Genomic DNA, 15,147 nt, shown 5'->3' on the forward strand with positions numbered 1-15,147 from the left:
TTTACCTATACAATAGAACAAACCACTGAACATTACCTTTCATTATTATAAAATAATGTTTTCAATAAAAAGTCATTTGTGAATGCTGTGAAACATGTATCTGACCAAAATGCAGATGGTATAAAGATTATTGATAATTGACAATTCTTATCAGTTATTTTCCTTAACCAAAAATAATTAATACTGTAAGGAACCCAAAATCATTGTGAGATACACATGTAATATTTGATAACATTTCATTTCGAAACTTAATTTTGAGTATGAAGGGTAAAGTTCGTTAGAATCATGCTAAACAAAACTGATCTTTGAAAACTACACAGATAAAAATGTTCCACTCAATGGCCAGTATCCAATGTCAAAGCTGGACGTCCGTTTACAAATGTTAAAAAATATATAGAAAATATTATGTGTCCAGATAATAACTTTATCCCCCATTATGGTGAGCCTGGTGAGACGACATGTATCACGCAATAAACAGATCTGTTGGTCAAAGTAGAATTGCACCAAAAAATGTCAAAACATAATCTTAAACATAACAGTGATTAAAAAAATGTTGTGTCATAGTAACATACTAAGACACAATAGTGCTCACAAAACAAGGTCACAATTAAAAGTATAGGGAATCTTTATTTTTTTTAGAAAAATCATTCATATGCCACTTTACTGATGCATTGATTTCCTACTCAGGTTGATCCTGTTGCAGAGAAGTGTCTGAAACTGTTTTCAAAAGATTATCACTTCTCAGTGAGTATTTTTAGACTATTATGTACATATTAAATTGTAACTTATAACTCCTGTTTCTAAACAGGCTTAAATTGTGATCTAATGCCGTAGATTTTATTAATTAGAGATAATGGTAAACCCTTTTTTAACAGATCTTCATTTATAAGTTAAGTACGTGTACCATTTCTAATTTAAAGATATGCTTAACTACATGTATACTCTCATGAAACTTTACCATATAGAGATCCATAGGTACTTATAATAATATGGCATGTTATGAATACAGATCATATTTCAATGTAGATTATGTTTCAATGTCTTCCTCTTCAGGTGATCAATAATACAGTTGGCAGTTTATGTGCACACTACCCAAGCAAGATTGTCATTCTAGAATACGAGAGAGCTAGTCCGTATCATGAAAGGTATGTGTCCAGATCATATTGTTTTGGTTATTATTGTCCTATGCCTGTGTCAAGTGGACAGTTATTTGCATGGTTCATCCACGTAACCAGGACACTTATACTTGTAAATGAAAATCTCTAATCAATTGCATTTTTGTCATGATTTGTATTTTTTTGTTCAATCACTGAGATTTAAGCATGCAATCATTTTAGCTAAACTATGCTTACGGGCAGTAAAGAAAGTCTAATTTGATAATGACCATAATCTTTCCAATCCGATCTGAAGATCTGATAAACATTTCCTAATTGTCCACCTTAAATATTTACTGTGTGAATAAAGTAATGCATGAATATGCAAGTGCTGTCCTGATAAGATATGATTATGATAATACAAGTATAAGCTGTTATTAATCCCACATTTTAGCATGTCAAAAACAACCATGTTCTGTATTATTCATGCACAGTTAAATACAAGTCTTTTAGAGTTTGTTTTCAAAGTCTTTTTTGCCAAGTGCACATTTTCATGTCAACAACCACCAAAACAAAAATACATTTTTATTGGAAGAATTTTTTTGCAACAATTATACAAAAAATTATGTGACAGATATCCATAGAATCACTTTATGAGCAGTTTTAACTTGTCACCAATTTCAGAAAAATCCTTTTAAATCATCCAAAATTCTCCTTAAACTGATATTATCATTGAAAGTTTCATTCCCTTGTTATTATTTTCCCCCAAAATGCCAAAGATAATGCGATTGGCCCAAAAATCTCATGCCAAAATCCCCATCCCCAAGAGGATAAAACAAGGGATGTAATATGTTTATACATGGCAGAGTGGAGAGCTTGTATGACGGCCATCACATCAAGGAACTGTTCAAGCAGGCCAGATTTGCGAGGTGTCGCTCCAGATTTGTGGTACCAGTGATCCTGCTAGACGGCAAGGTAATTACATGAAATTCCATTGTGTGCAACGATTGTTCATGTGTTTACAAAGAAATATATATGTACACAAAAAATTCCTAGGTTTCCAAAAGATATTGTGCATGCTTTACATGACAATTTTGGCTATAAAATATTAGAAGAATTAGTAAACAACCGGACATAGTACCTGTATTAAAACAGTTTTTGGGTTGTCATTTTAATGTCTACTGCACATCAGCTTAGACTACTGTGAAATTAGTTATTTTCATCAGCACCTAAATTCGCCAATTTCTGGTTATTCATTTGGATCTTAAATTTGTCACTCGGTCCAATGATGAAATAGACGAAAATTAATGCCTGACGAACAATAATGGTTTCATAGTATTTGATTACTACTGGATAAAAAGTTGTCACTTCAAAGATTGGCCAATCATATAAACATTTAATTGCCACTATGGACAAAAGTCATATTTGTCTATACAGTAAGTATGACAAGTCTGTATGTACACATATATATTTTCAGTATGTATGCAGATCAGCAACATTGGCCAGTGGAGCAGAAATGTATGGCCGTTCTGGTCTGGACTTCCTCACTGGTACTGGTTTAACTCCTTGTTTACTTATCTTACTTTGTATTTTACTTTATTGCTCTTATGTTTTGAAATGAAAATAATACAAAGTAAGTTTGACTTATGGAAGTGCTTTACACTGTTTGTTTTATTATGTTGAAACAACACATAAGTTTGTCAGATAAGTTTAAAAGTATAACTCTGTATGTACAACTTTTAGAGTATTTCTTTTATTTATTTATGCAGCCTTTGCCTTTTGGATTGGGAAACTTATCGTGATAAACCATACAATTGAGAATGTATCTTTAACTGCATTTTAAAATTAATATGATAAATTGCTGCTTTAGTTTCTTCTTAAAATCAAGATAATATTTAGTTAACATCCTTTCACATGCATGTTAAACTTGCAATAATCTATAGATTCTTAATTAGAAAATGTAATGATAGTCTGTTATAATGTATTCAATTTAATACAGCAATATGACTTTTATGCCTCCGGTAGGGTGGCATATAGCAGTTGAACTGTCTGTCAGTCAGTATGTGTGTATGTCAGTCTGTCCGTCCGTCCGAAAAAAAACTTTAAAGTTGGCCATAACTTTTGCACTTTTGAAGATAGAAACTTGATATTTGGCATGCATGTGTATCTCATGGAGCTGAACATTTTGAATGGTGAAAGGTGAAGGTCAAGGTCATCCTTCAAGGTCAAATGTCAAATATATGGCGTCTGGCCGTCCGAAAACTTTAACATTGGCCATAACTTTTTCAATATTGAAGATAGCAACTTGATATTTGGCATGCATGCGTATCTCATGAAGCTGCACATTTTGAGTGGTGGAAGTTCAAGGTCAAGGTCATCCTTCAAGGTCAAAGGTCAAAAAAAAATAAAAAATAAAAAATATTTCAAAGCGGCATTCTCATGAAGCTGCACATTTTGAGTGGTGGAAGTTCAAGGTCAAGGTCATCCTTCAAGGTCAAAGGTCAAAAAAGTTATAAAAAAATTCAAGGCGGCGTTCTCATGAAGTGCACATTTTGTGTGGTGGAAATTCAAGGTCAAGGTCATCCTTCAAGGTCAAAGGTAAAAAAAAAAAAAAAATTGTTTTTCAAAGCGGCGCAATAGGGGGCATTGTGTTTCTGACGAACACATCTCTTGTTTATGAAAACATTAAAAAATACAAACAAACACCCTTAAGTGGTCATGTTGTGTTAATGTTGTATTAAACTGATTTAAATTAATATATTTTATTTGTTTTGCTTCCAATATCTTGCATTTAACATCTTCAGTTCAAAGCTATTTCAGTAAACTGTAAAGCGTGACAAACATAATAAATCAGAATATGCATATCATATGAATCTGATTATACATACACTAACATATAAATCAAATCATGTTGTCTTTTTCCATTTTCAAACTGAAATTGTCTTCTTTTTTTTTACCTTGACACACATTCACTGTGCAGATTTCATATAAATATTTGTTGGTTGTTTAAAAAAGTCTTTCTGCTAATTGACACACACATTTCATTATTCCCTATTTACTTAATGATTTCCATTTTGATTTTGAAGTACATCGTAATTTCTTTTCTCGTATATATCCGGCTACATTTGTGAACCAATAGTTCAGTCTGTTGTAATTCGGGACAACTTGAAACACACCGATTGCAATCATTCTATAATCATCACTATATAACATTTATAATCTTATTGGGTTTTTGGGAAAATTTTGCATATTTGAATTTTTTTGGGAAAAACGTATTTTTTTGCAATTGGGAAACCGCCTAATATCGGCTGTAATTTTGGGCAAAAATACACTGTTTTATTTAAAGCATCAATAAGAAAAATTACATTTTTATGAATGGTCAAATATTTACTATAAAATTAGATTCTTTGCAATTAGCTTTGCTTATGTTACCATTTCTGTATTTTTTTGCCAAATGTTTCAGGTAATGAACAAAATCCTTCAAAAATAAGAAAAACTTCTTCAGACAGGTATGTAATAATAGCAAAGAAATTACAATTGATATGTTATGTTTCGATGCACTTGTACCTGAAATTTTATTTTTTGCTTAATTGAGTAATAAAATGGTTTATGAGCAGAACTTTATAAGTCAAATTATAGCAGTTTAAATTGTGATTCATGATGAAAGAAATCATTGTTAATACAAATGTATCCCTTTAACAAACAAGTTACACAGTATTTTTTTAACATGTTCATAAGTAAATATTGAATTATTTTTTTTGCAACTCTCAAACCAAATTATTTAACACAATTATCCATTGTTTGTTATTTACTTAGAAATATACGGGAGGTAGCTCATTCACTATTTTAGTTCTGGAATTGTGTTTGCTATTTCAGGGTAGCTCATTCGGTAATCTAGTTCTGGAATTGTGTTTGCTATTTCAGTGATCTACAGATGTTTGATAGAGTGCGGGGCCAAGACATCAACATATTGAAAACCTTCTCTGTGAAATATATTGTCGACCTGATGGTTGAAAAGAAAAAAGTTAAATTTGGGATGAAGTAAGTTAAGTTACAGGTGTTTTGGTTGCTATATATATATCTATTTCATGCATTTGTTTAGGCGAAAAGAGTGTGATCAATCATTTTAAACATTTCAACAAACAATTATTATAGTTTTTTCCTATAAAAATATGTAAAGCAAAGTGCTGTGCTAAAAAAATTTGTTTGACCTATTGTTTTTTGTAAAATAAAATAAAAGCCTGTTGTTATAGACATGCATTTGCCCCTTATCTGACATTATGTTACAAGGAATGAATGTCTTTGGTAAAGAAACTGCTTCTCTTTGACTCGCATAAGAAAGGTTTTGTGATAAGAAGCATTACAGATTTAATGCTATGTATTTAACATTGATTTTAAAGATTACTGGGCTTAAAAGCAAAGCAGCAAACCTTCCAAAACTCGAGTTATGGAATGTATGGTACATGCCTTGTAAATATTGATTTGTTATGAAAACATAGAATACTGTGAGCCTTGTTCTGAGAAAACTGGGCTTAATGTGCATGTATGTGCATAAAGTGTCATCCCAGATTAGCCTGTGCTGTCCGCACAGGCTAATAAGGGATGACACTTTCTGCTTTAATGGTATTTTTCGTTTAAAGGAAGTCTCTTCTACACAAAAATCCAGTTAATGTGGAAAGTGTCGTCCCTGATTAACCTGTGTGGACTGCACAGGCTAATATGGGATGACTCTTTACGCACATGCATTAAGCCCAGTTTTCTCAGAACACGACTCATATAATATTGTTACTGCAATTCTGGTACCGTGTCTCATTTAGTGTGACGTCCTCAGAGAAGGTAGACAAGGAGAACAGATATGGGGAGTTCTGTATCATCTCAGCCCCTTATCCAGGTCAGTACAAGTATGAGCTTTAGCCTGTACATGTCGGTCAGATGATACTAGAGGCCTAAAGCTACCTTAATTGAGACGCTCCGTGTTGCTTTGCTTGCATTGAACTAGTGCTGTGTGTCTTTGGGAAATTTCACCAATCACCTGACTCACTTTCCAAACACAACTTTCTGTGGAACAAGTTCTGGAATGATTGTAATGTGAATGTTATTACTAAACATCTAAGGTAATATATATATAAGTCATTAGAAGGCACATTTACTTAACGTACTTTAAGTTATAACATATGAGCTTGAACATTTTACTGGCATCATATCAAACTGGGAATCCAAGAAATCCATGTTCACACTGACAAGCAGGGCTCAAATAGCTCTCTGAAAATGCAAGTCAATATTCTTATTTTTGCCTTTGCTTGGAAAGTAAATGAGTGAAAAATAGATTAAGGATCATTGTTACATAGTCACGTTGCAGTTGTTATTTGCAGAAAATTGCATTTCAAGCGTTAAATGCAAGGAAGGAAGGCTTGTGCTAATTTTATCATTAAATTTACTGTATGCGCTAAATGAACTACATGTAATCATATTTATAAGTTCCTCATACATGAGATTTTGTTAAGGGCGCTTGCATAAAATTAAATATATATCAGACACAATATTCAATTGTCTGTGCATGCATGAGTGTGTCCATCAAAGATTGTCAGGACTGTAACTTTGTCAATCATTTTGCAATTTAAAAATAACTTACCACAAATTTTCACCAATAGCAGCAACGTGTTGCATGCAAACCCTTCTCCTTATATCAATGAAAAAAGTCACACATGGAATAAAAAGGTTGAATTTGACCAGACTGTAACTTTGTCATTCATCATACAATAAAATAATAGCTAACCACAAATTACCAAAAATGAAAAGACAGCGTGTCACATGTAACACGCGTCTCGCTATGTCAAAGGTCGTACATAGAGGTCAAAGGTCAAAACTGACCATTAAACAGCTTTTTTGGAATGTAACTTTGTCTTTCATCATGCAATTAAAAAATAACTTACCACAAATTACCACAAAGAAAAGACTTTGTTACATATATCACCACTCTCCCTATTTCAAATATAAGGTTTTCCTTATAAGTCAAAGGCAAAATATGGCGATTGAATAGCTTTTCTGGTCTGCCGCTTCGGCACAGGGCCCTTGCTACACTTTGGGGGATTGGGGCGGGGGCCCTTAAAGGGGGGAATTTCCTGTCATTTTGGGCGAAAAGGGGAATTTTAGAAGATCTTTTCACCAACCATTCAACACTTAAAATTGCTATATTTTAATGTTATTTACATAAATCTACATTTAAACAAAGGTTAATAGCACTAGGGAATTTTTAGCTGAAATAGGGGAAAAAAGAATACTATTTTAAGGGGGGAATGGGGCCGAATTTTGGCCCCAAAAACGGCCAAACGAGGGCCCTGCGGCATAATTCAAGAAATTTTATAGTAACTGACCACAACTGACCACCATAAGCAGACAGCTTGTCCTGTGTATCACTCCTAACCCTTCCTCTAATGTCAGCGTCACACTCAGAGGTCAAAGGTCAAATTTTGCCTTAAAACAGCATTTCTGGATTGCAACTTTGTAATTTATAATGCAATTTTAAAATAACATACCATTTAATGTCCACCATGACAAGCCCATGTCTTGCAGATAAAATGGATCTCTTTTTGTGAAAGTAAAGGTCAAACTTAAAGGTTAAAGGTCGAATTTGGCCATAAAATAGATTGTCTTGACTGCAGCTTAGTCATTCATCATGCAATTTTCAAGTAACATACCACAAATGACCACCATTAGCAGAATGCATGTCTCATTTCATCACCTGTCACTCATCTTCAAAGGCCAAGGTGACACTAATAGGTCAAAGGTTAAATGTTGCCAGAGAACACCTTTACTGGACTGTAACTTCTTCACTCATTATTCAATTGTAAAATACTTTCCATAAATGTCCACCATGAGAAGTCAATGTTTTGCATAATAAATACATCTCTTTTCCCCGATAGTAAAGGTCAAACATAATGGTTAAAGGTCAAATTTGGCCATACAACAGCATGTCTGTACTGAAACGTTTTCATTCATCCTGCAATTTTAAAATAACTCACCTCAGATGTCCATTATGAAAAGATGATGTTTCATGTGTTGAATCCGCCTCCATATCTCAAACATCAAGGTCATTTTTAAATATGAAAGGTTTAGTTTGGCCATAAAATAGCGTGATGAGAAAGTTACTGCTTATTTATCATTTAATTTTAAAATGATGTACCAAAAATGGGAGGCGTGTCAACCTTGGTCAACAGTCAAGGTCCCACTTAAGGTCAAACATGTGTATGGTTCGGCTTGCTACTAAATACAAGCTTTATTTATTGGCAATAGGCTTTTTTTCTAGGTTGTGAATTTTTCAAAGAGTGGCGGGACAACGGCTACATGGGGGAGGACATGAAATTTGACTGGTCACAGGTGAGACAGATCATAATACTTCTAAAATGGTTTGGAAAAAGCTTCACAAAGCTGGAAAAGTTGCATCTTAACTTAAGTTGTATCTGGGATTGTTAAATGAATTTTTATGCCCCCGGATCGATAGATCGGGGGTATATTGTTTTTGTCCTGTCTGTCTGTCTGTTTGTCTGTCTGTCATTCTGTCCCAAAACTTTAACCTTGGTTAAAGTTTGATAACTTTTGCAATATTTAACATAGCAACTTGATATTGACCATGCATGTGTATCTCATGGAGCTGCTCATTTTGAGTGGTTAAAAGTCAAGGTCAAGGTCATCCTTCAAGGTCAAAGATCAAATATCATTGTATTTTTCTTTCCTAAAACTTTAACCTTTGTTAAAGTTTTATCATAACTTTTTTAGTATTGAACACAGCAACTTCATATTTGGCATGCAGGTGTATCTCGTGGAGCTGCACATTTTGAGTGGTGAAAGGTGAAGGTCATTCTTCAAGGTCAAATGTAAGAAATAAAAAAATAAAAAAATCATTTCTCCATTCAATCTCTTACTTACTTCTCGTGGAACAGCACATTTTGGGTGGTGAAAGGTCAAGGTCATCCTTCAAGGTCAAAGGTAAAAAATAAAATCAAAGCGGAGCATTAGGGGCATTGTGTTTCTGACAAACACATCTCTTTTTCATTTATCAGTCATAGGGAGTTTTATGATTATGAATTGCAAATTTTTTTTAACGAAGGCCCTGGTGAATGAATGTTTTATGATAAATTTATTTTGAATGTTTAATATATGAATGAAAATTGATATTACTTATATTTATTTTGGAATGGAAAACTTGCACATTATAGTGCATATTAAAGAGCTTAGTTAAATGTAGCTTGTATGTACTTTTATTGTATTCACAAATTTAAAGAAAATGAACAAAATTTATATAAACTTATGTTTTGATCAACTCAACATACATAAAAACCAGTGTGTTGATTTGTTTATTGCAGGGTTTTGTAGATGCATGTTTGGACATCCCTCCTACCGAATTGTTGCAGGAACTTAGTATTGATTGGCAGCAGTATAAGGTAAATGCCAATACAATGAAGATAACTGCTTGAAAGCATAAAAGCATATTGATGTTAGTTACATAACGTTAACATCAACTTAAATATGCAGACATAATTTATTGACTTAACCTATGGTCAAACTTATTTAGAATATTCCTCACTTCTCAATATAGAAACCTTTAAAAACATTTCTCCTATCGTTTCTGCAATCTGAAGTTATTTTTTTTTTTTTATATGTAAATTTTGTGCATGATTCTTACTGGCTGCACTATTTAGTATTATAGGATGGGGGAGCCAATAACAATTATAAAAAATGATAGAACTTTATTTTATATTGATAGTGATGGTGTTTTTAGCTCAACTATTATATATGAAATATATATAGTGGAGCTATCCTACTCACCCCGGCGTCGGCGTTTCCGTGTCGTGCCGTTAGCGTGCAAATGTTAAAGTTTTCGTACTACCCCAATTATTTTAATTGTCCCTTGACATATTGCTTTCATATTGTGCATACTTGTTTACCAACATGACCCCAATCTATAAACAAGAGCAGACAACTCTATCAAGCATTTTGTCATAATTATGGCCCCTTTTCCACTTAGAATATGCAGCAAATGTTAAAGTTTGTGTACTACCCCAACTATTTTCAATGTCCCTTGACATATTGCTTTCATATTTTGCATACTTGTTTACCATCATGACCCCAACCTATAAACAAGAGCATACAGCTGTATCAAGCATTTTAAAGTTTGCGTACTACCCCAAATATTTTCAATGTGCCTTGACATATTGCTTTCATATTTTGCATACTTGTTTACCATCATGACCCCAACCTTTAAACAAGAGCATACAACTATTTCAAGCATTTTGACAGAATTATTGCCTTTTTATACTTAGAATATGCATATTATTGATAAATCTATGTTAAACTTTGCGTACTACCCCAAATATTTCCTATATCCTTTGACATATTGCTTTTATATTTTGCATACTTCTTTACCAACATGACCCCAACCTATAAACAAGAGCAGACCACTGTATCAAGCATTTTGACATAATTATGGCCCCTTTTACACTTACATAATTGAACATTTTGCTTAAATTGCCATAACCTCTTTATTTATGATCACATTTTATTATTACTTTGACAAAACAACACTTACCTGAATACCACTGTGGAAAACAACACTTACCTGAATACCACTGTGGATTCCACCCAAACAATACCCCACGCCCCTACCCAGAATCCCTCCCCCCCCCCCTGAACCTACCCCCCCAATTTTTTTTTTTAACATCGTCTAATAAATTACCCCACCCCACATTATACCCCCCTCTCACCCCCCCTACCCCCCCCCCCCCTACCCCCCCTCCCAATTTTTTTTTTTATTTCCTTTTTTAACCAGGTTTTCCGAAGGAAAAAACTGGTTATTAGATTGGCGAATGCGGGCGGGCTGGCGGGCTGGCTGGCGGGCGGGCGGAACAAGCTTGTCCGGGCCATAACTATGTCGTTCATTGTCAGATTTTAAAATCATTTGGCACATTTGTTCACCATCATTGGACGGTGTGTCGCGCGAAATAATTACGTCGATATCTCGAAGGTCAAGGTCACACTTTGAGTTCAAAGGTCAAAAATGGCCATAAATGAGCTTGTCCTGGCCATAACTATGTCATTCATTGTGAGATTTTAAAATCATTTGGCACATTTGTTCACCATCATGGGACGGTGTGTCGCACGAAAGAATCACGTCAATATCTCCAATGTCAAGGTCGCCACGACTAAAAATAGATTTAAAAAAAAAAAAACTTACAAAGGGGGTTAATTTTGTTTCTTCATTTCAAAAGTTCAGTTTGAGTTTTCTCCCTTTATCAGATTTTTTTTTCACAATGAAAACCTGGTTTTGTGACAATTTTGTCCCTTGTTTATTTTTGAAAGATCGTCTAATAAATGACCACACCCCACATTATACCCCCTCTCAACCCCCCCCCCCCCCCCCAACAATTTTTTTTTTCCTTTTTTATTTTTTAAAGATCGTCTAATAAATTATTGAATATTTGAATATGAACACGATGGCTTACGTTATACTGTCAAGCACTCAAATAGTGGAGCGCGCTGTCCTCTGACAGCTCTTGTTTTATTTATTTTAGCATTGGGATCTAATCCAGCTCACAAAGAACTACCTCAAAATGCTTGTTCATATGTTTACCAATGGTGAGTATGCTTTATTTTGTACATGAAAGGGTTATGAAAATGAATTTTGTTATTTCCAATTGGAATAATTATATGTCAAAGTTGTGTTTATTTTGAATATCATATTTTCAATTGCAAAATTGAAACTTTTAACATAAAAGTTCCTAAATTTTTTAGTTAAAAAGTTATTTTCATTCCTCTTGCTTCTGCGTCTGTGTTTGTGTCTGTGTTATCTATTTTTTTTTTAATCTCCATTTTTGCACAAAAACACTTTTGGGTGTTGTTAGTACCTACTTGTGATCAAAGTGTAAGTTTTCTAATATATTTTGTGTGCAATTAAATATCTGCCTGTGTGAAAAGCATGTTATGAAAAATACAGATGTCTCTTTTAAAGACAGTGATATCATAATTAGAAGGTCAGGTTTTTTTACTATTTGAAAAAGACAATAACAATATTTCATCTTACTTATAAAACAACTATTTATCATTGCTTGTTTTCAACAAAACACCTGTATTTATTATGCCCCCGGATCAAAAGATCGGGGGAATATTGTTTTTGGCATGTCTGACAATGTATGTGTCTGTGTGTGTGTGTGTGTCCCAAAACTTTAACCAAAACTTAAACCTTCATAACTTTTGCAATATTGAACGTAGCAACTTGATATTTGGCATGCATGTGTATAACATGGAGCTGCACATTTTGAGTGGTGAAAGGTCAAGGTCAACGCCATCCTTCAAGGTCAAAGGTCAACACAAAAATTCAAGGCGGCGCATTAGGGGGCATTGTTTTTCTAACAAACACATCTCTTGTTCAGTATTATCTTGTTGCAGGAGACAAATGGATACTGGTGCACTGTATATCGGGCTGGGACCGCGCACTCCTGTTTTTGTTCAGTATCATCTTGTTGCAGGAGATAAAGGGATACTGGTGCTCTGTATATTGGGCTGGGACCGCACACTCCTGTATTTGTTCAGTATTATCTTGTTGCAGGAGACAAATGGATACTGGTGCACTGTATATCAGGATGGGACCGCGCATCCCTGTATTTGTTCAGCATTATCTTGTTGCAGGAGACAGAGGGATACTGGTGCACTGTATATCGGGCTGGGACCACACACTTCTGTATTTGTTCAGTATTATCTTGTTGCAGGAGACAAAGGGATACTGGTGCACTGTATATCGGGCTGGGACCACACACTCCTGTATTTTTTCAGTATTATCTTGTTGCAGGAGACAAAGTGATACTGGTGCACTGTATATCGGGCTGGGACCACACACTCCTGTATTTGTTCAGCATTATCTTGTTGCAGGAGATAAAGGGATACTGGTGCACTGTATATCGGGCTGGGACCACGCACCCCTTTATTTGTTCAGTATTATCTTGTTGCAGGAGACAAAGGGGTACTGGTGCACTGTATATCGGGCTGGGACTGCACATGCTGTATTTGTTCAGTATTATCTTGTTGCAGGAGATAAAGGGATACTGGTGCACTGTATATCGGGCTGGGACCACACACCCCTGTATTTGTTCAGTATTATCTTGTTGCAGGAGATAAAGGGATACTGGTGCACTGTATATCGGGCTGGGACTGCACACTCCTGTATTTGTTGAGTATTATCTTGTTGCAGGAGACAAAGGGATACTGGTGCACTGTATATCCGGCTGGGACCGCACACCCATGTTTGTGTCCCTGCTGAGGCTCACGCTGTGGGCAGATGGTCTCATACACAAGTCCTTGTCGGCCACAGAGATACTCTACCTGACTCTGGCCTATGACTGGTATCTCTTCGGGTAGGTTGAAGTGCAATGGGTGAATTGAAATGTGTCAGTCTGATTTATGTGCAGTTTATTATGCTCCCCTAAATTTTTTTAGGGGGAACATATAGTCGCCGCTTAGTCTGTCCGTCAGTGTGTCCGTCCCTCTGTGCACAATTTTTGTCAGGGCTATTTCTCAGCAATTAATGACCGAATTTCAATTTAACTTTATGGGAAGCTTCACTACCGAGAGGATATGTGCATATTATCAGCCGGTTCTGGTCGGATGATTTTTCACAGAGTTATGGCCCTTTGAAATTTTCCATTAACTGTACATATAGTGCAATTCTTGTCCGGGCTATTTCTCAGCAACTAATGACCGGAATTCAATGAAACTTTATGGGAAACTTAACTACCAAAAGGAGACGTGCATATTATTAGCCAGTTCTGGTCGGATGATTTTTCACAGAGTTATGGCCCTTAAAATTTTCGATTAACTGTACATATAGTACAATTCTTGTCCGGGCTATTTCTCAGCAACTAATGACTGGAATTCAATGAAACTTTATGGGAAGCTTCACTGCAAAGAGAAGATGTGCATATTATCAGCCAGTTCTCGTCGGATGATTTTTCCCTTTGACATTTTCCATTGTACATATAGTGCAATTCTTGTCCAAGCTATTTCTCAGCAACTTATTATGGGAATTCAATGAAACTTTATGGGAAGCTTCACTACCAACAGGAGATGTGCATATTATCAGCCGGTTATGGTCGGATGATTTTTCACAGAGTTATGGCCCTTTGAAATTTTCTATAAACTGTACATATTCTTGTCCGGGCTATTTCTCCCCAACTACTGACTGGAATTTAATGAAGCTTTATGGGAAGCTTAACTACCTTGAGGAGATGCGCATGTTATTTGTGGGTTCTGGTAAGAAGATTTATTTAGAGAGTTATGGCCCTTTGAAATTTTTAAGTTGCTAAACCATCCATAGAATTATTTTGTCCAAAGTAATGCCCCTCAAGACGTCTCCTTTTATTTTAATATATAGTGCAATATTGTGACAAAAAAACACTTTGGTGAGCATCACCCGTCTCCGACGGTTTCTCGTTTATTTAGATCAAAAACTTTTGTGCTCTATGATTGTTGTTTCTTTAAGCAATTTAACCCTTTCCCACTTAGAAGCAAAATGAAAATTGCTTTTGCAACCAGTATAAAACCAAAACAGCCTGCAAGTTATTTTAAAATACTGTATTAGATTTTGTAAATATAATGGTGACAGATAACTGAATGGGTTTCATTCAACACATGTATACTGGTAATGCAAGGATCCTGTTTGTGTGGTCAACATGTGTTCAGTGCATGCAGGCTATTTGCTTCACCAATATGCAGCAACACATAGATACTTTCAAGTTTAAAACCATTCAAATTAAATGTATGTTATGTAGTGAACAAATGCTTGTGAAGGTGATAAGTAAATGAATTTTATTGATGTGTGGTATGTTACTGTATAATAATTGGCAATCGCTTGTTGCAGACACAGCCTTTCAGATCGCCTCATGCGTGGGGAAGAAGTAAGTAACTTCAACAACATACTGTACAATTTAGTATCTGAATGTAGAAAATATTACACATATACTTAAGGAAAATATCCTGTAAAAGATTGTTATCAACCCTGTGATTG

General features: G+C 34.9%; 1 protein-coding gene across 1 annotated transcript in view; it reads left to right on the plus strand.

Annotated features, from left to right (window-relative positions):
- Window positions 1–15,147, plus strand: part of LOC127881027 (myotubularin-related protein 14-like) — a 29,216-nt gene that overhangs the window by 3,270 nt on the left and 10,799 nt on the right. Inside the window, exons 2-13 of the mRNA XM_052428611.1 lie at window positions 688–744; window positions 1,054–1,145; window positions 1,961–2,069; window positions 2,572–2,644; window positions 4,558–4,603; window positions 5,019–5,135; window positions 5,912–5,985; window positions 8,401–8,471; window positions 9,458–9,535; window positions 11,663–11,726; window positions 13,336–13,498; window positions 15,001–15,037. Coding sequence (XP_052284571.1) covers window positions 688–744; window positions 1,054–1,145; window positions 1,961–2,069; window positions 2,572–2,644; window positions 4,558–4,603; window positions 5,019–5,135; window positions 5,912–5,985; window positions 8,401–8,471; window positions 9,458–9,535; window positions 11,663–11,726; window positions 13,336–13,498; window positions 15,001–15,037 — 981 coding nt within the window. The remainder of the gene's footprint in view (window positions 1–687; window positions 745–1,053; window positions 1,146–1,960; window positions 2,070–2,571; window positions 2,645–4,557; window positions 4,604–5,018; window positions 5,136–5,911; window positions 5,986–8,400; window positions 8,472–9,457; window positions 9,536–11,662; window positions 11,727–13,335; window positions 13,499–15,000; window positions 15,038–15,147) is intronic.

Source organism: Dreissena polymorpha, chromosome 5 (assembly GCF_020536995.1).
Source record: "Dreissena polymorpha isolate Duluth1 chromosome 5, UMN_Dpol_1.0, whole genome shotgun sequence".
NCBI lineage: Eukaryota > Metazoa > Mollusca > Bivalvia > Myida > Dreissenidae > Dreissena > Dreissena polymorpha.